The following is a 26,116-nucleotide window of genomic DNA, read 5'->3' as shown; positions in this document are numbered from 1 at the left end:
GCGCCGCTGCACGGCCCGGCGGCCCGGGGCTTCCCTTGAGGGAAGGCGCACACTTGTGACGCAGCACGGCATTCCTTTGGCAGAGCTCCTGGAGGATCGCGGCTGGGAGGGGGGACCCGCTCGGGGAACCCAGGGACACTACGCCAAGTCCGGTGGTTTGTGGGAGAGCAAGAGAGAGGGTCTGGGGCTGAAATGAAGGTTTAGACTCTTGCGGCGGCCTTGAATCTCCAGAAACCTGGGGGTTTGAATATTAAAGCTGCCCTTCCTCCCTGGCCAGCCGTACACACGACCCATGTTCAGGGTGGACGGCTCCAGCAACACACCCAAACTGAGTTCTCCAACTGAACCCCACAAGAATCACTGCCCCACACACTGTGGGAACAAGGTTGAGAACTGACTTGAGGGGTATAGGTGACTCACAAACACCATCTGCTGGTTAGTTAGAGAAAGTGTACACCACCAAACTGTGTTTCTGAAAAATTAGATTGGTATCTTTTTTTTTTACAAGTTGAAAGAACCCTATCAAGCAAAGCAAATGCCAAGAGGCCAAAAACAACTGTAAATCTTAATGCACATGATAAAACCAGACGATATGGAGACTCCAACTCCAAACACACAAATCAAGATATCAGAAGAGACTCAGTACTTGGCAGAATTAATCAAAGAACTACAATTGAGGAATGAAAACATGGCAAAGGATTTAAAGGACTCAAGAAGACCATGGCCCAGGATATAAGCAACATAAAGAAGACCCTAGAAGAGCATAAAGAAGACATTGCAAGAGTAAATAAAAAAATAGAAGATCTTATGGAAATCAAAGAAACTGTTGGCCAAATTAAAAAGACTCTGGATACTCACAATACAAGATTAGAGGAAGATGAACAACATCTCAGTGTCCTAGAAGTCCACAGAGAAGAAAATGAAAGAACAAAAGAAAGAATGGAGAAAAAATTGAAAAAATCGAAAAAATCGAAATGGATCTCAGGGATACGATATATAAAATAAAATGTCCAGACTTAACACTCATTGGTGTCCCAGAAGGGGAAGAGAAAGTAAAGGTCTAGAAAGAGTATTCAAAGAAATGGTTGGGGAAAACTTCCCCAACCTTCTACACAATATAAAAACACAAAGCATAAATGCCCAGAGAACTCTAAATAGAATAAATCCAAATAAACCCACTCCAAGACATATTCTGATCAGACTCTCAAATATTGAAGAGAAGGAGCAAGTTCTGAAAGCAGCAAGAGAAAAGCAATTCACCCCATACAAAGGAAATAACATAAGACTAAGTTGTGACTACTCAGTGGCCACCATGGAGGCAAGAAGGCAGTGGCAGGACATATTTAAAATTCTGAGAGAGAAAAATTTCCAACCAAGAATACTTTATCCAGCAAAACTCTCCTTCAAATTTGAGGGAGAGCTTAAATTTTTCACAAACAAATGCTGAGAGACTTTGCCAATAAAAGACCTGCCCTACTTCAGATTCTAAAGGAGCCCTACCAACAGAGAAACAAAGAAAGGAGAAAGAGATATAGAGAATTTTAACAGACATATATAGTACCTTACATCCCAAAGCACCAGGACACTCATTTTTCTCCAGTGATCACAGATCTTTCTCCAGAAGGGACCATAAGCTGGGACATAAAACAAGCCTCAAGAAATTGAAAAAAAAAAAAAATTGAATATACTCAAAGCACATTCTCCAACCACAATGGAATACAAATAGAAGTCAATAATTTTTGAACTGTAACTCCACTATTTACCTCCTACGTGATATAAAATACACAAACTCTAATGACAAATCAGTGGTTTTGAATGCAATGTAAAACATGTAATTTTAGACAACTATATAAAGGTGGGGGAATGGAGGAGTACAGGAACACAGTTTATGTGTCCTATTGAAGTGAAGGTGGTATCAAAGAAAAACAAGATTGTTATGGATTTAAGAGGTTAATTTTAAGCCCCACAGTAAACACAAAGAAATTACCAGAGAATATAACCATAGAGATGAAAAGTAGAATTTGGGTTAAGAGAAATGGGGGAAGGAGCAATGGGGAGTTAAGAAATGAGTGTAGGGTTGCTGTTTGAGGTGAAGGGAAATTTCTAGTAGTGGATGGTGGGAAAGAGCATTACAACATTCTAAATGTGATTGATCCCACTAATGGAAGGCTAGGGAGGGGGTGGAATGGGAGGATTTAGGCTGTATATATGTTTCCACAATTGAAAAAAAAAAAAAAAACAGTCTAAATAGATGACAATTGAATGCCAAGGATGAACTTGGATGGGATTGGAGGATAGAGGACAGGTGGCTCAAAGGGACACAGTTGAGACATAAGGAAAAGGAAATATAGAATGTAAGCTTCGTATCTTTGTTGAATCTCTTGTACTTCTTAGCTGCGCTTAATGGCATTGCATAAAAGAATGTTCTTGTTCATGGGAAGTGTATACGTGAATTACAGTGTATATTCAAGGATGTGTGCAGCTAGCGCTCATATGTTCAGAAGACAGAGCAATAGATGATGGATGATAGATTGGGAGGGACGGAGGGAGGGAGGGAAAGAGTGATGTGACAGCATGTTAAAGTTGGTGGATTGAGCTATCGGGGGAGGGGGGTCAGGGTATGATGGAATTCTGTGTATGGTGTTAGTATCGTTTTTGCAACTGTTCCTGTAGCTTTGAATTTATTTCAAAATAAAAAAAAAATTTAACATCTTAAGTCTGTAACAATCTTGTTTTCTTTGATACCAACTTAACTTCAATAGGACACATAAACTATGCTCCTTTACTCCTCCATTCCCCCAACTTTATGTGGTTCTTGTCAAAAATTACATATTTTACATTGAGTCCAAAACCACTGATTTATCATTACACTTAATGTATTTTAGATACTGTAGGAAGTAAATAGTGGAGTTACAAGTCAAAAATACAGTAGTATTGGTATTTATATTTACCATGTGATCTTTACTGGAAGTCTTTTATTTCTTCATGTCGTTTCAGTCAATTGTTTAGTGTCCCTTTCTTTCAGCCTGCACAATTCTCTTTAGCATTTCTTATGGGTCTGATCTACTGGTGATGAGGTCCCTCAGCTTTTGATTATCCAGGAATGTTTTCATCTTTCCCTCATTTTTAACCTCCAGGCATTTGTGAATTTTCTAAGTCTCTGATGGTTATTGACTTCTATTTGTATTCCATTGTGGTCAGAGAATGTGCTTTGAGTAATTCCAATTTTTTTAAATTTATTGAGGCTTGTTTTATGTCCCAGCCTATGGTCTATTCTGGAGAAAGTTCCATGGTCACTAAAGAAGAATGTGTATCCTGGTGATTTGGGATGTAATGTTCCATATGTCTCTTAAATTTCTCTATATCTCTCTCTCCTTTCTTTGTTTCTGTGTCAGTAGGGCTCCCTTTAGTATCTCAACTAGGGCAGGTCTTTTATTAGCAAAATCTCTCAGCATTTGTTTGTCTGTGAAAAATTTAAGCTCTCCCTCAAATGTGAAGGAGAGTTTTGCTGGATAAAGTATTCTTCATTGGCAATTTTTCTCTCTCAGAATTTTAAATATGTCATGCCACTGCCTTACCTCTTTCTAGACCTTTACGCTTCTCTTCCCCTTCTGGGACGCTAATAAGTCTTATATTTGGATGTTTTATTTTATCTATCATATCCCTGAGACCCATTTTGATTTTTTTGATTTTTTCCCGCATTCTTTCTTTTGTTCTTTCATTTTCCATTCTGTGGTTCTCAAGGTCACTGAGTTGTTGTTCAGCTTCCTCTAGTCTTCTTGTACTATGAATATCCAGAATCTTTTTAATTTGGTCAACAGTTTCTTTTATTTCCATAAGATCATCTATTTTTTTATTTACTCTTGCAATTTCTTCTTTTTGCTCTTCTAGGGTCTTCTTCATGTCCTTTATATCCTGTGCCATGCTCTTCTTCATGTTCTTTATATCCTATGCCATGGTCTTGTTGTTTGTCTTTAGTTCTTTGATTAATTGCTCCAAGTACTGTGTCTCCTTTGATCTTTTGATTTGGGTATTTGGGTTTTGGTTACCCAGATCATCTGGTTTTTTCATATGCTTTAAAATTTTCTGTTGTTTTTGGACTCTTGGCATTTGTTTTACTTGATAGGGTTCTTTTAGGATATGAAGGATTATTCAGACCCCAATGTCTAATTTGTCAGATCTACAGCTTGGTGGCGTACACTGTCTCTAACTAACCAGCAGATGGCATCCACGAGTCACCTATTCCCCTCAAGTCATTTCTCCCCAACTTTGCCTTTGTGGTGTGTGGGGGTCTGGTTCTTGTGGGGTCCAACTGGTGCACCAAGTTTGGGTGTGTTGTTGGTGCTGCTGGCCCTGAATGTGGGGCATGTGTTTGAGCAGTTAGGGATGCAGGGCAGCTTTAATAATCAAACCTCCCAGGTGTTCCTGGAGATTTAAGGCATTTGCAAGAGTCTAAACCTTCATTTCAGTCTCGCCACAGATTGTCTCTGCCACTGACCCATAAGTCCTTGGTATTGGCATAGGATCCCTGGGTTTTCTGTGTGGGTTCCTGTTCCCAGCCGTGCCCTTCTAGGGCCTTTGCTGAGGGAAGGCTATGCTACATCATAAGTGCGTGCCATCCCTCAAGGGAAGTTCTGGACCGCCGGGCCGTGCGGGGGTGTTCCCAGCCTGCTGTAAAGATGGTTGAATGGGGTGTGTTAATTTCCCCCTTTTCACACAGCTCCGCCTTCCCAGCTCCAAGACAATTAGCTGTGGGTGCACAAAAGGCTATCTTCCACGCCCAATACTGTGGCATGTGTGCAGTGTTGCTGGAAACACTTCCTGTCACACTGGGTCCCTTGGCGCAGCTCTGGGCTGTGGCTCCAGCACCAGGCAGGAGCGTTTCCAGCCCGCCGGGAAGACAGCTGCAAGGTGCGTGCTTTTTTTCCCCTTTTGGCTCTCCTCTGCCCTCCTCGCTCCAGGACAACTAGCAGTGGGTGCATGAAAGACTATCTTCCATGCCAGATATTGAGGCATTCGCACAGCCCTTTCCTGTTGCACTTCATTGTGCGGTTCTCGCTGCCGTATCCGCAGCCACTTTTGGGATTTTTTAAAAAAGAACTAGTCTGCCTCCAAACGCCAACACACGGTTTCCCGACATTGCAGTGTGGCTGCCGGACATCAGCCAACTTACTCACTCATTTCAGAATGCAAACTCCTTGTTTCATCAAGTGCATGGACCCTGTGGATTTAGCAGTCCTTGTCCACCTGGTGCATTGCTGGAATTGGTGTTCGGGTCACTTTCTGGCCTCTATCTAGTATTTTTCACAGAGGTGTTATTTTGCCCTGTCTCTCCTAGCTGTCATCTTAGTTTCTCTTCAATCTGTGCCTTTTGATTGGGGAAATTAATCCATTAACATTCAGTGTTATTACTGTAAAGGCACTACTTATTTTGGCCATTTTGTCCTTTGTTTTTATACATCTTTTTTTTTGTCTCTCTTTTCTATTATTGCAACCTCCTTTTCTGCATAGTTGATCTTTTGTGCTGTATCTGACTGATCCCTTTCTCATTTCTGTTTCTATGTATTTTAAAAATACTTTCTTTGTGGTTTCTGTGGGGTTTGTATCATACAATCTGCATCTATAACCTACTAATTTGAGAAGATACAAATTTAGTGTCAATAGCACACATGGTCTATGCTCCCCATATTCCTCTGTTTCCCCTCTTTATGTTGTTTTTGTCCTACATTACCTCTTTATATTTTGCATGTTATTATCAGGAAACATGCCTTTTTCTTGTTCAATTGTATTCTGACTCTTACAGGAATTAAAGAGTAGAGTTGTATATTGAAGATACAGTACTAGCGGGTTTTGCATTTACTCTTTTAGTTATCTTTACTGATGATCTTCATTTCTTCACACTATACCAAGCCATTCTTTACTGTCTTTTCCTTTCAACCTGCAGATCCCCCTTTAGTAAGATTGATCTTTTGTTGATGTACTCTCTCAGATTCTGTTTATCTGTGACTATTTTAAACTCTCCCTCATTTTTGAAGGACAGTTTTGCTACTGGTTTTGTTCTTTTGATCATCATTAGAACTGAATTTTATTAATTTTTTCCTGCATTTATGATATATTTTCCTCTGATTTCATTTATTGATTTTCTAATGTTAAACCATCCTTTTATTCCTAGAGTAAATCTAACTTGGCTATAATTCTGTTAATATGTTGCTGAATTGGTTTATTAAAGTTCATTTGGATTTCTCCAACTATGTTTTTTAAGTAAGATTGGTCTGTAATACTGCTTTCTTGTATACCTATATCTGATTATTCCCTTGGTGTAATGTTTCCCTGTGTGCATTTCCATCAATGTAACCCTGGAACTGCTGAAGTTCCTTTACCTAAATGTTTTTGGTATGGCCTAAAAGAGAAATTTTTATTTTGTTTTACATTTTCATTCATTTTTTTTTCATGTAGCTCATTCATTTTCATTTAGAAATATCTCCTTCAGAATTTAAAAACTTGGATCTTTGTATAGGGTATTATATTTAGTAACATAATGCTTTATAAATACTGGAAGCATTTTTTACCCCCTAGTTCTCAAGTCTGAGTAACAGGGAAAACAGGTCTGGGAAGGTGAGAAGAACCAGCTGGGGTTAAAACTTGGTTGAATTATCTTTAGATACATATGGAAAGATTTACGGATAAAATACATCTGGGATTTACTTCAAAATAATACTGGATGGGGGGAGAAGAAGGGATGGGGTATATTATAAATGAAACAACATTGGCCTTTGTAACTGTTGAAGCTAGATGACGGATCCATGGCGCAAGGAGAGAAGGGTAAGAGTTCCTTCTACTATTCAGTTTACTCTTGTACTCGCACTGGTAAAAAGTTAAAATGTTAAAAAGAAAATTTGGTTGTAGTCATAAAAACGAAGATGACTACTACACTGCGTGAGACAACGGGTTACAAACAGAGATTGGGATCTTCACCCCCAACTTGAGTACACTGCTATATCCTTAGATATCTGTATGTCTCACACAAAGCTTCCTATATAGTAATTATTAAATAAACATTTGGGAAACTGAAACTGACATGCATTCAGGGAAAACAAAGACTAATAAACTTCATACTAGTAGACCTCAGGAATGGTATCCATATTTGTAACATAAATAATTACCATCATGGTGAAGAGATGGTTCCGCCGGGTCTGTCGATCAGGAAAGAAGATGGCAGCTCCGCTGACGAGGGTATTCCTAACTTCTTGTTTTAATATTTCCATGGTCACAGAGTTTCCATCCAGCCTATCCACCACTGATAAAAATGAACAACAGAATCAGCTTTAATATAGTCTATCTATTCACTTACAATATATATTTGCTATAACTAGCCAATACACTCCCTATTCTCAATGTTGTAGTTAATACCAGAGCAAAGAAATACTTCTGCACAAGCTAGGCAGTGTAAGGAAATTATATTGTGTTTGTTTGTTTGTTTACATTAATTAAAAACAGAGATTATATGTACCAGTTTTTATTTTATTATGTCCTGTCCTTTTGAGATACAACTTGGCAAAGCCTTAAAAATAACAGGGAGTGTGTTTTATCCTCAATTTATCATTGCAATCATCCCCCCTCAACCTATCTTCCTCATCCCAGTGTCCTAGTTGAAGTTAAGGCTGAACACTCTCAGTCTAACACAACTATATATCGGAAACCAGGAGGAAGAGAAGTCAGTTGATGAAGGAATGAAACTTGAACTCAAAATAGCGATTCAAAAGCGCATCAAGGAAACAATAATTTTCTATAGAAGCAATCCCTTTCCTGGGCTTGCATGACCACAGAACCCACTCTTCTACGAGAAGCCCTGTAGGCTACTAGTGCAGGGTCACTTTATAGAAAAACCCCAATCCCTACCGTCACACAAGTGTGTGTAGAGCTCCTTGGCAGCCTCAACCCCTTCAGGGCTCTGGTTTGGAGCCTTTTCATTCTCAGAGACAGCCAGCGCATCTCCCTGCAGGACTGAGAAACAGCTCTGGAGGAGCTGCAGAAGCAGGGTTTGGGCACAGATGCATTCTTCCCTCAGGCTATGAAAGATAAAGAACATTAGAGAGCAAAAGGGGCATGTTGTGCTTCCCCTCCAAAGTCTTGCAACCGTGTACAAAGCACTCAGTCTTGGTAAAAAGAATGCAAACCAAGAGGAATAAGGTGGAATGGGCAGAACACTGTACCAGGAGCATGGAAGCACAGACCCAGTCTGACTCTGCTTACTGGGGGGAAAGGAAATGCATTTCTGATCCTGTCTCTCTTCAACTATAAAATGAGGATACTTCTATAATACTTGATCTGTTTACCCCCTAGGTTATGATAAGCAAATGAGAAAACATTTATGAAAACATTGCCTAAATAAAGTACAGTACGGAAATGTGAGATGTTATTTTCATTAATAACCAAATCTTTCAAATTGGAAGAACATAAACTAGTAGAAAGCAAAAAAAAGTAGAAGAAAAAACTGTCCATTTAGACTAGCAAAACTCATTGTTTTCAGTTTTGTTTATATGATTATCATAGTATAATAAATTCTGACCTACTTTTGCTTTAATTTACTGTAAAAATTCCAGAAGATCTTTAAATCAAGACCCGCAAAGTCCAGAAAAGATTTATATTTTAAGCCACTCTCTTTCTGTTGCACCTAAAAAATTATAAAGACCAGAAAAAAACAAAATTAAAAAATGCATTTAGAGAAATATTGTAATGCCTCATTTTCCTTCTCTTTGCTAAGGGAGGAGGTAGCTCCACATAGGAGAAATTCCCATATAACTGATCCTTCTCTTTACTACCAAAAAGAACTGTTTTTTGTATGAAGTTTTCTAAAAGTATCTGTGTCTACACCTACCCACCCCACCCCGAGGCCCCCATATATCCATAAGATTCCCTGATTTCTTAAACACAGAACCCTGAAAATAAGTCAATATTTTCCTGATGACGATTACCCTCCAGACTACACTGCAGTATTTTTGTCCCTTCCCTGCATACAGGCTGAAAGATACCAATTATGCTGTAAATGCATCTACTTCTCCTAAGCATCTCCCTCGATTTGCTGTTTTCTGCTATGATAGAAGTGCCTGAAAAACAAAGACCAAATGAACCATGTATGAGTCAGCGGCCTCTGAGTGTGCCCAGAAGCAGAATGGATACTCTTGTATACCACACGACAGGGCTCCAGAAACCCACTGGATTTTTGAGGTAAGCCATGTTCCCTGTGGCGATGGCTGTCAGAATCTTCCTTTGAGTGAGTTGTCACTATGTTTTTAAAAAGTGACTGTATAGTAATGGAAGGTGGTGAGGGTCTTGCAATATAGTGAATGTGATTAATCCCACTGAATGGTATGCTCGGGAGTGGCTGAGATGGGAAAGTTTATGTTGTATATATGTTCTCACAATTTAAAAAAAGAAAGTAGAAAATGCAACTAAAGAGACAATGACAATTAAATGATCCTGAATGGAACATTTAAATGACATGATACTGGATGGGATCTAGCAAGGGAGGAGAAAAGACTCAAAGAAACATTATTGGGACATATGAAGAAATTGGAATATAGACTATAAGCTTTATATCAATGTTAAATTTTTAATGATAACTGCACTTAAGGTGGTTCATAAGTGAATATCCTTATTCTTAGGAAATGTAGGGCAATATTATGTTTATAAGGACTATGATATAAACAACCTACACTCAAGTGTTCAGAAAATGGATTTATAAATGCATAGAAAGACAGACAGATAGAAAGACAGATAAATAGAAAGATAGACAAAATGATACATTAAATGTGGTATTTGGGGGTGTGGAGGTATGTTGGGGTTCTCTTTATGGGGTTTGCATTATTTTTGTAACTGTCCTATAAGTTTGAAAGTATTTCAAAATAAAAAGTTAAAAAAAAAGGTTGTAAAATCAGTATCATAATGATTTCAAATTCCCATATTATTTTTAAGGGAATTTACTAAATTAAAGGGTATTTTTGGTACTTCTATTAAGCAAATAGAATTCATCTAGATTACAGTAATAATTCCCCTAGGACTTACAGAAGAGATAACTTCCATGAGTTGTCTCCCAATCTACCACCAGCAACTATGGGTTAGGGATCTTTAAAATCAATCTGTAGGTCTATTCCTAGGAGACCTCACTACCATGGCCATATGCCACTCAGTCTTCCACTGAATGATGCCATAAATGTCTAACATCTCGCTACCCTTCCTTTTCCAACATTATCACAGCAGCATGATGCCCATAGTACCCATTCGTACGGAATGGCTTGAACCTGGTTGGTGTCCATTTCCTCTAACACTGCCGTTCATTTTTCCTAAAGGACTTGACATCTAACAATTGAGGAAACACTACCAGGTCATGGGCAAGTTGCTGGATGAATTGCAGGGTCTTCAGGAGCAACGTGGCCCCACACACACTCTCCTCTGCATCCTTTCTGCAGTGAACACAGACAACGCTCTGTTCTGCTTCTGCACTTGCTGGTCGGAGGTATCCACTGATGCTCAAGCCCTGTACTCCCAAGCGCTCTGCTGATTCTTGACGGGTACACAGGAACTTCACCATCAAATACTATAAAGAACAAGAGAGACTGAAAGAGATGGACTCAGAAGCCCTGGATACTGATTAAACAGAGATAAAGACCTTTCTGGGAAGGTCTACTATGTTCTCAACAATTTCTTAGGTACCACTATGTCCAGCACTGGGGACATAAAATATAAGTCCAACATCTATGACAAGTATACAAAGACAATACAAATGCGGAATGATATCAGATTTTGGAAAAAATCACAACACATGAAGCAGCATTACTTCCTTTTCAAGGCAAAAACCAGGTAAGAAATGATGAATAAGAGAAACTCATTTGCTCTGTAGCAGTTATTTTGAAACACAAATCAGGTAATATAATGAAATAATCAATGACCTAAGGAATCATCTCAGAGCCCCTAACTGATATCTGCAACCCATGTGCTGGGAGCCCAGGACCACAGACTTGTCTGCTCAAATCTAAGGTCATTTTCAAAGCCAAACATTTGTGCAAACTGTTTGTCACAGTAAAAGCTCCTCTGTCAAGGACCTTTCAGAATCCACTACTCAACTGCCTAATATTTACGGAGCACCTACAATGTATAAGCCCTAAAGATAATTCTTAACTCTCTTATTTAAGCTTCTTACTAAGATTTATATTTGAGGTAAAAGTATTTTAAGTTGCCAGATAATCAATGTTCCTTTAGTTGCTATGGAAACACATCATGACATTCTCTCTCTCTCTCTCTCTCTCTCTCTCTCTCTCTCTCTCTCTCTCTCTCTCTGGCATTTATGCCTGTGTATTTGCTGTTCTCTCAGCCTGAGATGCCCTTCTCCACACCATGGTCTGGCCATCAATAAAGACTTTACCCACCTTCAACACTTGGCACCACACCACCTTTCTGGGGAAGCCTTTCCAAATGAATCCCAGGCTGGATTAGCTATTCTTCCTTTGGGCTCCAATAGGCCCCTGTATGTCCCTTTACCACAGCCCATTTCATAATGTCTTATTCTTCTGTCTCTCCCACTGATTCACCTCTGGGATTATGGTACTTGCATATGGCCTGGTACACAATAATCTCTTAATAATGTTTATTGAATAAAAGGGAGGGAACAGACAAACATGTGAAGGCCACAACTCATTAATGCTTACTTTGGCAACTCTGCACCGTTGCAACTTGACATCTGCTTCATCCCACTCTTCTTCTAGCTCAAACCAGCCAATAGGATCATCCTCTCCAAGGTCATCAGATGAGCAACCAATCCTGTAAACACAAGGGTAATCACAAAACATTTTCCTCTTTCCAAATTTCTCAAGAGTCTAAGGAATAAAGCACCATCTAAGTGACATTCAATGTGTATATCTAGTTTGTCAATTAACAATCGAGAACTGGGTGTGGCACTTCATACTTCTGTGAACAAACTAGGCAGTTGGTGGTAATATCCTCTCCATTTCTCAGCCTCATCATCTGTGAAATGGGAATTATATCAGTTCCCAAAATAGTCTTAGAACTAAGGAGAAAGTTTGCTTCTCTAGATAATTGGCTTATCCGAGAAATGAGACATAAAGTCAAGATGAGCTACTTAGGAGTAAGGTACAATGCAACAGACGATGTGTGCCAAAGGAGAAGCAGGTTCAGGTTTCATTTTCTAGGTCTGGCTAACATATGTGTATGATTGGTCTGAGGCTTGGACCACTTGCACCAACTGAAGGGCAAAGCCTGCCTTCAGGAAAACTTGAACCTTCACAGGCCTCAATATTCCTGTTCCTTACTTCCAGGAAATCATTCCAGCCTTGAGGCTGAAGAAGCACAAATGTGAGCCATTTCTTTTTAAAAATGGAATATTTAGATGCTACCCCCTTTTCAGGAATTAAATAACTAGGAGGGAGAAAAAGGAGTCCACCATTGTTTTCAAATAACATTCCTAAAACTTTATACCATTCAGTTTGGGATAAAGCTGACAAATTAGAAACACACAAGTGTACTGCATGGATAAGACAAGCAAACAGGGGATTATGGCAAGAAGAGGAAAAATACAAAGAACCCAGAACAGGTTCTGTCTCAGGCAGAAAAAATGTTCTCCCTTCTTAACATAAGTCTTTCTTGGCATAAGCCTTTCATGATATAGTTAACCCTAAAACCAATGGGAGAGAAGGTATTTTGTCTTACCCCAAAACTATGTCAATGAGTTTCACCAATATAGTGTGTTCAAGGATTTTAAAAATTCATTCTTTAGGAGTCAAGGAAATCTGTGAGACAGAGAGAGCTGGCAGGGTGTCAGAGAATACCACCACAAAGCAAGCAGGATGGAGAAAAAATAGCTGAATGCCAGTACTCTTAAGTAGATACAGCAGCCAAACAGCTGATCCTGGCCCCAGAGTGTGCTGAATGACTAACATCTGACCAGAGGACCCTTAAAAGAAAATGCAAGAAGATAGCATGTACATCAGTGTTTTGATTTCAAACTAGAAAGGGATTGCTAAAATGTAGGGCAACCAAATCAGGATTTGAGTCAGGCTGGAACTAGGGAGCTAAAATCACGAAGGGAGTAGTGCATAAGCCTGCATTTAGGGTAAAAAAAAAACACCCTATAAAGGTGTGAAAGATCTTATTTGACAGAAGTCTAGGAAAAAAAGACCTATTTCAATACGTCCCAAGAGTGAGACGTGGCTGCTTAAAAACAAGTATAATCTCTACCTATTATTGAAAAAGAAAAGCAACTTATAAAAAGGCCTAAGTGTGTGCTGAAAGGGAGACTTTAGGAATGAGGGAGATTTGTTCAACTGGTTTAGGGGGCCGGAATTAAGACCACTGAGTAGAAATTACAAATGCAGATTTCAACAAAACATGTTCTAATTACTGAGTGCCTTGGTATGCAGTGAGATCTCCATCAATAAAAGCATTCAGAGGCTAAATGACCATCTGTCAGGGATGCCCCTGAAAGAATTCCAGCATAGAGAGGCAATTATCTGGAACCCTGCTATTGGAAGCATGGTCTGCAGACCAGCTGTCCAAGAAGTACCAACGACCTCTACAAGTAAATCCAAAAAATACACTTTTAGATTTAACTTATTGACTTCTGGGTAACATTTGGCCACATTGCCCATTCCCTACTACTTGAAACACTGTCTTCCCTTCGCTTCACGATGACATAGTCCTGGCTTTCCTGCTGCTCTCTGACTGTTCTTCTCAGCCTCCTTTTCTCTGTTGTCCCTTAAAGGCTGGTGCCCCTTGGCAGACTGACCTAAATTTTCTTCTCTTCCCAGTCCATTTACACTCTTTCCAGAATGATCTTTTCTAATCTCACATTAAAAACTATCATTTAAATGTCTCTTGAATCACTTGTTTATTCAATGGGCTATTGGACAAACATCTCAAAGGCTTCCTGGAATCCCAAATTCAATAGGACCAAAACTGAGCTCCTCATCCTCTCCTCAAACCTGTTTTCCCCTGGGGTATTTTCTATCTCAGAGAAGAGCACTACCAATTTACCCATCTGTTCAAGCCAAATCCAGGACTCTCTGCTGCCTAAACTCTCTCTCCTCTGCTGCTCCATATTTGGCCAGTCACCAGGTCCTGCTGCTTCTCCTTCTAAATGTCTCCTAAATCTGTCCACATCTCTCCACCACTGCTGTTGCTGCCCTAGTTGAGATCACCCACACCTCTGGCTTGCCTAGTTGACAGCCTCCTTTCATTGTGCCTTGCCTTCATGCTTCTCCCTTCTAACCTATGCTATGCACAGAATGCTCCATAGTGAGACATGAGACTTCTAAAACACATAGTGAGACATGAGACTTCTAAAACACATACGATCTCCTTGCTCCTCTTGAAACTCCTCACCCATACCCCTCACCCCCCTCACCCCCACACTCACATTGTTTAAGGATATAGTCTAAACCCCAAAACAGAGACAGAAGACCTTTAATCATCTGGCCCTTTCCTAGCTTCCCTGCCGTCTCATCTCTCACCACATCTATCTCACAATATACCTCAGCTATATGGGACTTTTTAGTTCCTTGAATGTGTCACACTCTATCTCTGGGTCATCATTCCTACTCTTCTCTGTATAGGACATTCTTTCCATCTCTTCAAGTGGCTAATTAACTCCACCCTATCCTTCAGTTCTTACCATAAATAATACCTCCTCCAGGAAGCCCCTCCTGATTAGGTAAGGTATTCTGCTAGGTGCTCCCAGAACACCCTCTCTCTCCTATCATAGCATTCATCACACTGTTGATATTGCAAGTTTTACTGTCTGTCTTCTGAGCTAAACACTAAGCAGGGACTACAAACCATGGAATGTGCTGATTTGCTCATTACTGTATCTCCAGCACCTAGCATTGAGCTTGGCACATAGTAGGTGTTTAATAAATATTTTCAACAAAAGCAGGAAGTGGGGGCAGGAAGAGGGGAGGCTTGGGATATGGGTAAATTTCCATGCAACTGAGGAAGACTGAAGACGGTATGCTGTCTACAATTCATGCATGTATCATTACTCAGACATTTTGAAGATGCATGCTCCTGATCACAGAAGAGACTGAGTAAAAGTCAATGAATAAGTTAACATCCACATCTTCACATGCAATGCTAGAAAGCAATGCATGCTTTTATGGCCACTGAGGATGGGCTACTGGCACCTTTTCTATAAAAACAAGAAAGCATACTTCACTAATAAGAGAAAGTAGAGATTGTTATTAACTATAAAGATTTTTTACTCTCTTCCTTACCTGCTTTTTAAAAATTGCCTGAATTCCTGAAGCTTCCATTTGTCATATTTTTCAAACCTTTTGAAGTGTTCTTCCGCATGAAATTTATCAGAAGGTGAGTTATAGGCAAATACTAACCCACACTGGGCACCAATGCCCCCACGTCGAACCTGGAAAGAGAGACCAGGAAATCAAAGGGGCAAAGGCTCTCTGGCTGTTTTGTTTCCAATAGTAGGTCAAAGTCAAACAGCTTAAACCTAAGTTAAAACTAATGAAATAGTATTTCACATATGTTAAGTCCTGGAAAATTAAGAAAATTGCTCCCCAATGCCATGAGTTTTGACACAAGAAATGATTCTTTACCTTTCTCAATCGTTGCATTCACATCTTTCATGACTTGATCTGTGCTATGTGCACAGAGTAAACAATTATTACATGTTAAATAAAAAACCAATAACATGGACTTCTGAAATGCAATCCTACTTATTTTAATGCCCTTTATCAAGTTAAAGAAGTTTCCTTCTATTCCAACTATGTTGAGTGTTTTTATCATGAATTTCGTCAAATGTTTTTTTCCACATCAATTGAGGTGACTGGGATTTCTTTAAAAGACAGGGCAAATACGATTGCTGATAGCCTGAATGAAATGCAATCCTACTTAAAAGAAAAAAGTAGTAACCTTGGAAAAATTTGCTTAAGAATTACCATAATTCTGATCTGTGTAACCTGGAAGGCAGATTCAGTTCCTGAAGAAAAAATAGTACTTGCTCTGGTTTTTCCAGTCTCTGTAAGAAAACCTGAAAGAAGGAAAAACTAAAGTTAGGATGACTAACTCATGTTATAACCACAAGAACTCAGAAAATCAACAAAAACAAACTACATCCTTTGAGGCAGAGGAGTAACTAGTATATCTTCTGTCTCTGTGGAAATTAGAAAAAATTCCCCTCTGGATAGAAGCAGCTCCACTGATAAATCCCTCAATAAACAGAGTACTGGCCAGGTACAACCTCCTCAACTTACAGAGAGCCCTGCTCTCAGCCAAAAATAAAGACATAAAAAGTTTATAAACACTGCAACTTTAATTCAGAGAAAAAGACTGGGCAATCAATCATCTTCCTGAGCCAGTCCTAAATCTATGACTGATGTTTGTCTGGGATGATAAAGGCAGACAAGCTTGGGGGCTGAGAAATGAATTAGACAGCTTCTAGAACACTGTAAGGAAAGATTGTGAAAAACTTTGAAACGGGGAGGAAAAAAAAACAAAAGATTACCAGGTATCCTGTCTTTGAGTTATCACCACCTTTTACTGTCTCTGAGTTATTTTACAACTCTGTAAGCTGCAGAATGCTAATAGCAATGCAAATGATTCTTGTCCATAGAGATAAAAATTGTGACCCATGGAAATGCAGCTAATTATTCCATATGGATATTGGCAAACTTTGTATCTATCTGTAAATTCCTTTCAGTATTCCTAGATGTGTATTTTATGAGCTCTCCCTTGAACTGGCTGTAAAATCTTACTCATTCCCTCATTAACTAATGAAATCAGTAAAATTTTTGTCATGTGTTCATATTTTATATTTGTATGAGAGTCATGAGTTTACTTTTATATGTTGTTAATTATCCTTTAATAATTCACAAAAGGGTCTTCTGCTAGACCTAAGTTTGCCTTTCTCTTTCAAACCTTGCAATGGCATAATAACATGCATTTGTTGGTGTCACTGCTAACTATTCTTTCTGAGAATCCAAATTTTTCTAAACCATTCTGCCTTATCAAGATGAAAAGACTTAAACCAATTTCATGCTTCTATTTTATTACATTGAGCTCTATGAAACAAAAATTTGCAAAGGTGAATCTCTATAGGACAATATGTTAAATGTGCCACCAAAATCAAGCAAACTAAATCCAAAGGAACCTTTACTTATTCACAGAGGGAAGCTATTATGTCATTATTAAACAGTAACCCTATAGATAATTTTAAGAAATCATACATCCAGAAATATACACAATTCTACTAACAATAATACTACAAACTATCCCAATTATTGAACTGTTAGCTTTTCCCAGAAATCTCGAAGCCTCTACCTAATAAAATCTACTGTAAAGGCTGAATTACAGCCTAGAAGTTACCTGAATAGTTAGCAATTCAAATTAGTCTCAAAGTACCTGAAACAATAATTTAAGTCAATGGATTCAGACAATTTTTAAATAACACTGCCATGACATACACATTTGAGTGTTTTAAAAGGTAAAAAACCAAAAACTAAAACTTTTGTGCTTGCTTTTTTTTTTTTTTTTTTAAAGAAACCAGCTCACATGTCTAATCATGATATTTTACAATCACAATTGTTTGGATACCCTAGTCCCCCCTTGTCAAATTTATTCTCCTAAAATGACAAGAGAAAAAGAGGTCCCAATCAAGATGGTGGAGAGCTATACTTCAAGGATCCATTCCTCCACAGAAGCTTTGAACAACCAGTAAGAACTGGCAGAAATAACTTATATCAAGAAAAAGACCACTTAGTAGGATCTCATGGCGCCCTAGCTAGCCCCTTCCCCACCCCTTACCAACTGCATGGAGCCAGCAACAGTCTCAGTACAGATCCCTGGTCCTGGCTCTAGAGGGAGCAGAGTAATCCTGATGTACACAGTGGGAGCATGTATGTCTGGCCCATCCATCTGGTGGTTGCCTTAGAGACTCCCAGAACATGCACTGTGTTCCCAGAGGTCTCCTACAAAACGCTGTCAGAGAGCAGTCAGTGGCTGCCTGGGGCAAGGGATTGCTAGCTGTAGGACATACAGTGTAGTACCCAGGAATGTGAGGAAACTGTTTCCTAGGGAACAGGAGACACCTGCCTAAACAGGGGAATTCCAAGGGCCACACATGCATGGCCAAAAAGACGCATGTGCAAAAAGGATCAGGGCAACCCCTATGCTTTGATCTAGAGCTATTCTCTAAACTCACTATACAGATAAGGTCTGAAAGAGAGTGCTAGCTCACACAGGTCAATTTCCTGAGACTGGTAAAGGTGTTTTCTTTTTTACCTTTTTTTTTGTTTGTTTGTAAGTGCCTAGCATTCAAGGAAAGCTTTGTCATACCAAGAGCTGGATACAAGCTTAAAGAACAGATAACCCAGAGTCTTAAATTCTAACAATAACACAATAAAATATGAAAATGTCCATATTTCAAAAAAAGATTACAAAACATACAAAGAAACAGGAAGCAGTGGCCCAGACAAAGGAGAAGAGTAAAGCGTAAGAAACCGTCAACAAAGATGACCAGGCCTAGCACATATCAGACAAAGAATTTTTTTAAAATGATCCTAAATAAACACAAAAGCTAAAGGAAAACATGGACAAAGAACTAAAGGAAATCAGGAAAATGATAGATGAACACAAAGAGAATATTAACAGAGAGATGGAAATTATGAAAAGGACCAAAGAGAGCTGAATACCAGCGGAACAGAAATTAAAAACTCCGAGAGGAGTTCAACATAAGATTGGAGCTGGCAGAAGAAAGAATCAGTGAGTTAGAAGATAAGACAATAGAAATCATTCAGTTTGAGGAATAGAAAGAAGAAAGAATGAAGAAAAGTGAACAGAACCTGAGGAACCTGTGTGACACCATCAAGTGTATCAATATATGCACTGTGGGAATCCCAGACGGAGAAGAGAGAGAGAGAAAGGGCAGAGAGAACATTCAACGAAATAATGCCTGAAAACTTCCCAAATTTCATGAAAGACATGAATATACAAATGATTGCTGGATAAGCAGAAAATACTCAATATAATTCTTTGGCTGGGAAATGCTTATTATAGTCATCAATAGCCAAAAGAAAGAAAAAAAAATGTTTATTAGGATCACCTCATTCTAGCAGCCTTGAGTTATTCTAAGCATAAAAAGTCCTTGCTAATAATCCAATAAGAACAGATAAGCTATCATGGGTAAATTTAACGTTCTGGGAATACCCAGGAATAACTACGGTTTGTTAATTTCTGATGGGTATAGCAGGAACAAGTTCACAGAAATGTTGCTATATTAGGTTACTTTCTTGGGGTAGAGTAGGAATATGTTGGAAGTAAAGTAGTTATTTTAGGTTAGTTGTCTTTTTCTGACTCCCCTGTTATGGTCTCTTTGAAATGTTCTTTTATTGTATGTTTTTTTTTTAATTTTTTTTTTCATACAGTTGACTTAAAAAAAAAGTTAAAAAAAAAAAAAAACAAGGAAAAAAATATGCACAGCCCCCTTGAGGAGCTGGAGGAGAATGCAGGGGTATTGGCCTGTCCCACCGCGATGGTTGCTAACATGCCCACAGACATAGGGGACTGGTGGTTTGACAGGTTGAGCCCTCTACCACAGGATTTGCCCTTGGGAAGACTGTTGCTGCAAAGGAGAGGCTAGGCCTCCCTATAATTGTGCCTAAGAGCCTCCTCCTGAATGCCTCTATGTTGCTCAGATGTGGCCCTCTCTCTCTAGCTAAGCCAACTTGGCAGGTGAAATCACTGCCCTCCCCCCTACGTGGGATCAGACACTCAGGGGAGTGAATCTCCCTGGCAACGTGGAATATGACTCCCGGGGAGGAATGTAGACCTGGCATCGTGGGATGGAGAACATCTTCTTGACCAAAAGGGGGATGTGAATGGAAATGAAATAAACTTCAGTGGCAGAGAGAGTCCAAAAGGAGCTGAGAGGTCATCTAGTGGGCACTCTTACGCACAATATAGACAACTCTTTTTAGGTTCCAATGATTGGGGTAGCTGGTGGTAGATACCTGAAACTATCAAACTACAACCCAGAATCCATGAATCTTGAAGACAATTGTATAAAAATGTAGCTTATGAGGGGTGACAATGGGATTGGGAAAGCCATAAGGACCACATTCCCCTTTGTCTAGTTTATGGATGGATGAGTAGAAAAATAGGGGAAGGAAACAAACAAACAAACAAACAGACAAAGGTACCCAGTGTTCTTTTTTACTTTAATTGCTCTTTTTCACTTTAATTATTCTTCTTGTTATTTTTGTGTGTGTGGTAATGAAGGTGTCAGGGATTGATTTTGGTGATGAATGTACAACTATGTAACGGTACTGTGAACAATCGAATGTACGATTTGTTTTGTAGGACTGCGTGGTATGTGAATATATCTCAATAAAATGAATTAAAAAAAAAAAAAGTCCTTGTTAAAATAACTTGCTGTTGCTCTCATCTCAGCAAAAACAAGAAACTTATCCTCTGTTCCCAGGAACTTTCCTAGCATTGCCTGCAGTAGGATACTGGCCATTTCGTTGTTTGTTTGGGGTTATAAAAACCCAAACAACTCTTCTCAGTCTGAACTGGTCTTGGAAAGTTTTTTTCCTCCAATTCCTTGTTGATGCATCTTCAATAAACTCACCTTCTCACCAAAGCAAAGAGACTCGTTTCTCTGTTTGATGCTAGATCAGGTGGGCCTGACTATTTCGGACCGTATTTTCTGAAGGCAACCCAAATTAAAGATGCTCAATGAACTCCAGACAAAATAAACCCAAACAGACCCACATTGCACCAAACTGTCGAATGTCAAAGATAAAGAGAGAATTCTGAAAGCCGCAAGAGAGAAGCAACGTGTCACCTACAAGGGATTTCTCATTGGATACTAGAGAGGAAAGAAAGCAGTGTGGTGACATATTTAAATTGCTTAAAGCAAAAAATTGTCAAATCAGATTTTTATATCTAGCAAACCTATCTTTCAAAAGCGAGGGAGACATTAAGACATTCTCAGATAAGCAAAAGCTAAAGAAGTTTGTCACCACTAGACCAAACCTACAAGAGATACTAAAGAGAGTTCTGCAGGTAGAAACGGAAGGACATTAATCAATAGATTGAAGCTGCATGAAGATAAAAGGATCTCTGGTAAGGGAAATGACATGGCTAAATGAAAATGCCAGTACTACTATATTTTTGGTTTGGAACTTCACTTTTTACTTCCTACAAGGTCTAAAAGGCAAATGCATAAACTGCAATGATAAATCACTGGTTTGGAATTCATAATGTATAAATATGAAATCTGTGACAAGAACCACATAAATGGGGAGCAAAGTGGTATAGCAACATAATTCATGCATGCTATTGAAGTTAAGTTGGTATCTAAAGAAATGAAACTGTTACAGATTTAAGCTGTTAAATTTAAGCCCCATTGTAACTACAAAGAAAACTGAAGAATATTCAAGCTCAGAGACAGAAATTAGAATACAGGTAGTAAGGGGTAGGGCGGCAGGGGGAATGGGGAATAAATGCATAATGTATCTAGATTTCCTTTTGGGAGATGGAATCCAAATTTTAGTAATGGAAGGTGGCGAGGATTCTGCAACAATGTAGATATAAGTAATCCCCATGAATGGTATACTTGGGAGTGGATGAGATGGGAAAGTTTATGCTGTATATATATTCGATAATAGTAAAAACAAGAATGAGCAACTAAAGAGACAAAGACAATTAAATACACTATGTGATTCTGAGTAGGATCTAATAAAGAAGGAGAAAAGACCCCCTGTGGATTGAATTCTGTATCCCAGTTTGGGAATGTTCTTGGTCTTGGTCTGCATTTTGGTGGGTATGGACCCGTTGTAAGTAAGAGCTCTTCAAGATGTTCTTTCAGTTAAGGTGTGGCCCAACTGAACCAGGCTGAGCTTCAAACCAGATTACTGGAACCGTTTATAAGCAGAGTGAAAGTCAGATGGAGAGAGGAGCCATGAAGAGCCTCCAGAAGCTGGAAGTCAACAGACCCCAGAAGAGAAAAGAGAAAACACATGCTATCCATGTGACGGAAAAGCCAAGGAACCCCAAAGATTGCCAGCCAGCCAGAAGATACCAAACCCAGGGGGAAGTAAGCTTTCTAGCCTCTGAAACTGTGAGCCAATAAGCTCCTGTTGTTAAGCCAACCCATTGTATGGTATTGGTTTTAGCAGCTAGGAAAATGGGAAATTAAGAGAAAAATAAGACAAGGTCCAAACGTATATTTTTGGGACATGTGAAAAAATTGGAATATAGACTGTAAGCTTTATATCAATGTTAACTTTCTTGAACTCGATAACTGCACTTAAGGTGGTTACATAAATGAATATCCTTGTTTTAAGGAAATGTACAGGGCAGCATTAAGTGTTCAAAGAACAGGATGTATACAACCTACACTCAAGTGTTTAGAAAATGGATTGATAAGTAGACAGACAGACAGACAGATGGTTAGAGAGATCAATGGATAGATAAAATGATATGGCAAATGTGGCAAAATGTCAAAATTTGTGGATCTGGGGGGACAGGGGTTTGCTGGAATTCTCTGTATGGGGTTTATATTATTTTTCTAACTGCCTTATAAACTTTAAAGAATTTAAAAATAAAAAGATTAAAATAAATGACAAGGAAAAAAATTACATATTTAAAGGCTTTAAAAATTTACCTTTTACTGAAAGGGGGTAATTTAGAGCATTTAAAAAAAATACCAAAGTAGCAGAGGCCAACAGTAATGCTCAGAGGTTCTCTGGGCATTCCATAAGCGGAATTAAAAAAAAAATCACTCCTCAAAACTCAACAGTCCTGGCTGTGAAGACTTTCCTCCTGTCCCATCTCTTGGGGCTCATTTTTTGCAGTGGAACAAGAGAATCAAAACCTAACCTGAGTTATAGGAAACGGACAACACTGCCCATGAAGGGAGTGACGAGGAGCAATGGGAAACTCTTCACCCCCAGTCACATCTCATGCAGGTGCTTCTCAGAAAAGCAACAGCAATAACAAACCAACAAACTACGACAAGATTCACAAAATCCAATCATCCAAGGGGGATTGAAGAAAGGAAGGAGCGATGAGCAGATAAATGGCACAGGGAGAAAAACAAAGCTTTCAAATTGGACCAAGCAAAAGAGCTGGGAAATACTAGAAAACAGCAGGAGAAAAGCCTGTAGTCCTTTCAGACCCCCAAAGAGTGTTAAAAATCCACACAGTGCTGTCAGGAAGAGTCTGCCTTCCATGCCCCAGAGACAAAAATTCCAATTCTTCAGAGAATGAGGAGAATAGGCAGAGGGCCTTTGGCAGATTGGACTTGCCTTTCCTGGATGGGGGGAGGGGGACAGGGAAAAGAGCCGCTGCTGCTGCCTCCCAAACCCACACAACCCTTTTGAATGGCTAGTAATGACAGGAGATTGAGACAGTGAAGGAGTTGCTCAGGCCAGACTGCAGGGAGACTGCCTTATGCAAGAGTCTACTGCTTAAAAGGAGCAACAAGGAGAAGTGGCACAACTGGGAAAAGCATGTTTTCCCACCTAGGGGTCTTTGCTTTACTGGTATTGAGAATGAATACGGGAAGAAAAGAAACAACCGATGAGAATGTATGCGGTCTGCAAACTGTGAGAAAGCCAAAGAAAAAAATTACCAAGCAGTAAGGCCAGTCAGTCCATTTTAGTGTTTGATAATCTCTGGTGCATTGCACTTCCTTTATTGAATCAGCAATATTTAAAGCAATACAGTGAGTAAAAGAGGGACATACATAGAAGACTAACCAGTTAGCCAAGAGGATGGATGAGAAAAAGATTCAGAAACAAACCCTGGATGAAGAAAAGAGCCTACAGCAAAAAGCTGAGGAGTACATAAGCAATTATTTTGTTGACATTACGGAGTGAAGTTTCCTCCCAGACAACCCAAATGCCAGGTCACCTAGATTTGGACCTACCCTTCTTTTCAAATTATGTTTTCAGCATTATAGTGCTACTGATCCACTGGGTTTCTTAATACTTTAAGAAAACACAGTAAATGTGGTATATACATATGAGATCTTATTCAGCTTCAAAAAGGAATGAAGTTCTGACTCATGCTACAGCATGGATGAATCCTGAAGACATCATATTGAAGGAAATAAGCCAAACACAAAAGACAAATATTATATGAAATACCTAGAATATACAAATTCATCAGGACAGAAAGTAGATTAGAGGTTATCATAGAGGTTATCAGGGGCTTGGGCAAGGAGGGGGAATGAGGAATTATTGCTTAAAGGGTACAGAGTTTCTGTTTGGGGTGACGAAAAAATTTTGGTAATGGATGGTATCACAACATTGTGAATGTAATTAATATCATGAAAGTGCTTAAAATGGGAAATTTTGTGTTGTATATATATATCACCACAATAAAAATTAAAAAAAAAAAAAGGCAACAGAAAACAGTGGAACAATCTGAACTTAAAAACAGACAAAAGAGGGTGATTTTATATTTCAAGACGGGGAGTCTTTGTTTCTCAAAACTTTTGACTTGTTGCGGGTCATTAATACCTAGACAGATGATAAAGAAACTGTACAAATGGTTCAGGAACTACTGCTTAGTGAAGAACAATATGAAATGGCACCCTGAGAATGTCAAATACTACAAGGCAATCTCATGCAGCTGTTTACTGAGCTCACCGTGGGCCTTCTCATTCACTAAAAATGGACATACATACCACTTACCATCCCTAGTCCACGGTTCAACAAGGAGGTTTTCAGGTCCCGACTTATCTTCCTTTCCTTTGACATCACATGCCTGAAGAGTCAACTGGAGAGGTTTACCTGTCCAAAAAAAAAGAAAGAGAGAACAAGTCCTAAACCAGTATTACACAGAAATGAAAACCAGTGCATGCAACAGTGGAGATGGATGCCTGACCACCCAGACTGCTGATTAACCAGAGAAGTAATATTAGACAGAAGTTAACACCACCTTTAGTGCTTTCCTGGAAGACATAAAGTACCAAAAGTACAGTTTGTCTCTGGGTAGTTCCAAGGAGAGGTCCTTATAACAACCATTATTCAGAAACAAAGCATATTATAAGATTTATTACTTCCAGACAGCATATTGGGGAAGGAGGAGAGTTTTTCCTAAGATACTGTTTGGGAGCCTATAGTTTTTATTGCAATTGCATTTAAATATATAAATAATGCTTTGAGTCTTGTTCCTTTAAAACATCCCCAAGCAAATTTTGAAAGTCTCAAGATTATAAAAATCAACTTGTGCTACAATGATCTGAATTTTTTTCTTTTAATAGTATAATGAATATTCATTGTTCTATAACCCAACCTAGAACTAGAATATTACAAATAACATACACTCCTTCTCTATCCAGTGTAACCACTAATCTGAATTGAAAACTTTTCTGGAAACTACTTCAGCCTCCAGACACTACCTATCCTTCCCATCCAGCCATACCTGCTACCACCCCCCCTGCCCCAACACCGCCCACCCCCCAAAAAAGGTGTTTCCAAATTTAGGGGGGAAAACTGAATTTACAAGACCTCAATTGTCTGACTTTAAAAATCAAACATAAAATAAATTAAGTCATATCAAAGACAAAGGTACAAATACCAAATCAGAAATATCACAGTAACGACTCTATTACTAAAAAGGATAGAAACTAATATTCTTTGTGGGCAGAAATTTTAACACTAGAGGCCAGAGGGCAAATAAATTGTTCCTCACATGCTGACTTCAGTTGTTTGGGAGTTGCTATATGGGCTCCTGTATTGAGAAGGATTAGGAAGTTCCATCCTGGGTCAGCAGTAAAGTGCTAAGATAGACTGGTGCTGGGTATAGGAGGGGAAGCAGTGGCAGCATGTATATATATATATGTCTTTCTGACCCACTGACATAAGGATGCAGAGGGGTGTGTTCTAAGACAAGGATCTCTGCACCATGATTTGGCTCCAGATAAGGAGTACTCCAACTTCCCAACCCTCTCAGGTTACACGATGAGATACTCCTGAACTTCACCAAGGATGGTTGTGATCAAATGGCCTAAGTGATTAGGCCAGCAAATCTTGGTAGAACAGCCTAGAGGACACTCAAGTGTCTTCTGCTGATACTG

General features: G+C 39.1%; 1 protein-coding gene across 10 annotated transcripts in view; it reads right to left on the bottom strand.

Annotated features, from left to right (window-relative positions):
- The window catches only part of ZZEF1 (zinc finger ZZ-type and EF-hand domain containing 1), a 153,573-nt gene that overhangs the window by 72,561 nt on the left and 54,896 nt on the right, over positions 1–26,116 (bottom strand). For all 10 annotated transcript variants that reach the window (XM_037808557.1, XM_037808552.1, XM_037808555.1 and 7 more), the window contains 8 exons: positions 24,729–24,827; positions 15,966–16,057; positions 15,282–15,430; positions 11,706–11,817; positions 10,382–10,597; positions 8,574–8,674; positions 7,900–8,069; positions 7,164–7,297 (listed from right to left, as the gene is read on the bottom strand). In XM_037808557.1, the coding sequence (XP_037664485.1) occupies positions 7,164–7,297; positions 7,900–8,069; positions 8,574–8,674; positions 10,382–10,597; positions 11,706–11,817; positions 15,282–15,430; positions 15,966–16,057; positions 24,729–24,827 (1,073 nt within the window). The remainder of the gene's footprint in view (positions 1–7,163; positions 7,298–7,899; positions 8,070–8,573; positions 8,675–10,381; positions 10,598–11,705; positions 11,818–15,281; positions 15,431–15,965; positions 16,058–24,728; positions 24,828–26,116) is intronic.

This window comes from Choloepus didactylus, chromosome 18 (genome assembly GCF_015220235.1).
Source record: "Choloepus didactylus isolate mChoDid1 chromosome 18, mChoDid1.pri, whole genome shotgun sequence".
NCBI classification, from domain to species: Eukaryota; Metazoa; Chordata; class Mammalia; order Pilosa; family Megalonychidae; genus Choloepus; species Choloepus didactylus.
The sequence above is the reverse complement of the archived record's forward strand: the minus strand, read 5'-3'. Positions and strand labels throughout refer to the sequence as shown.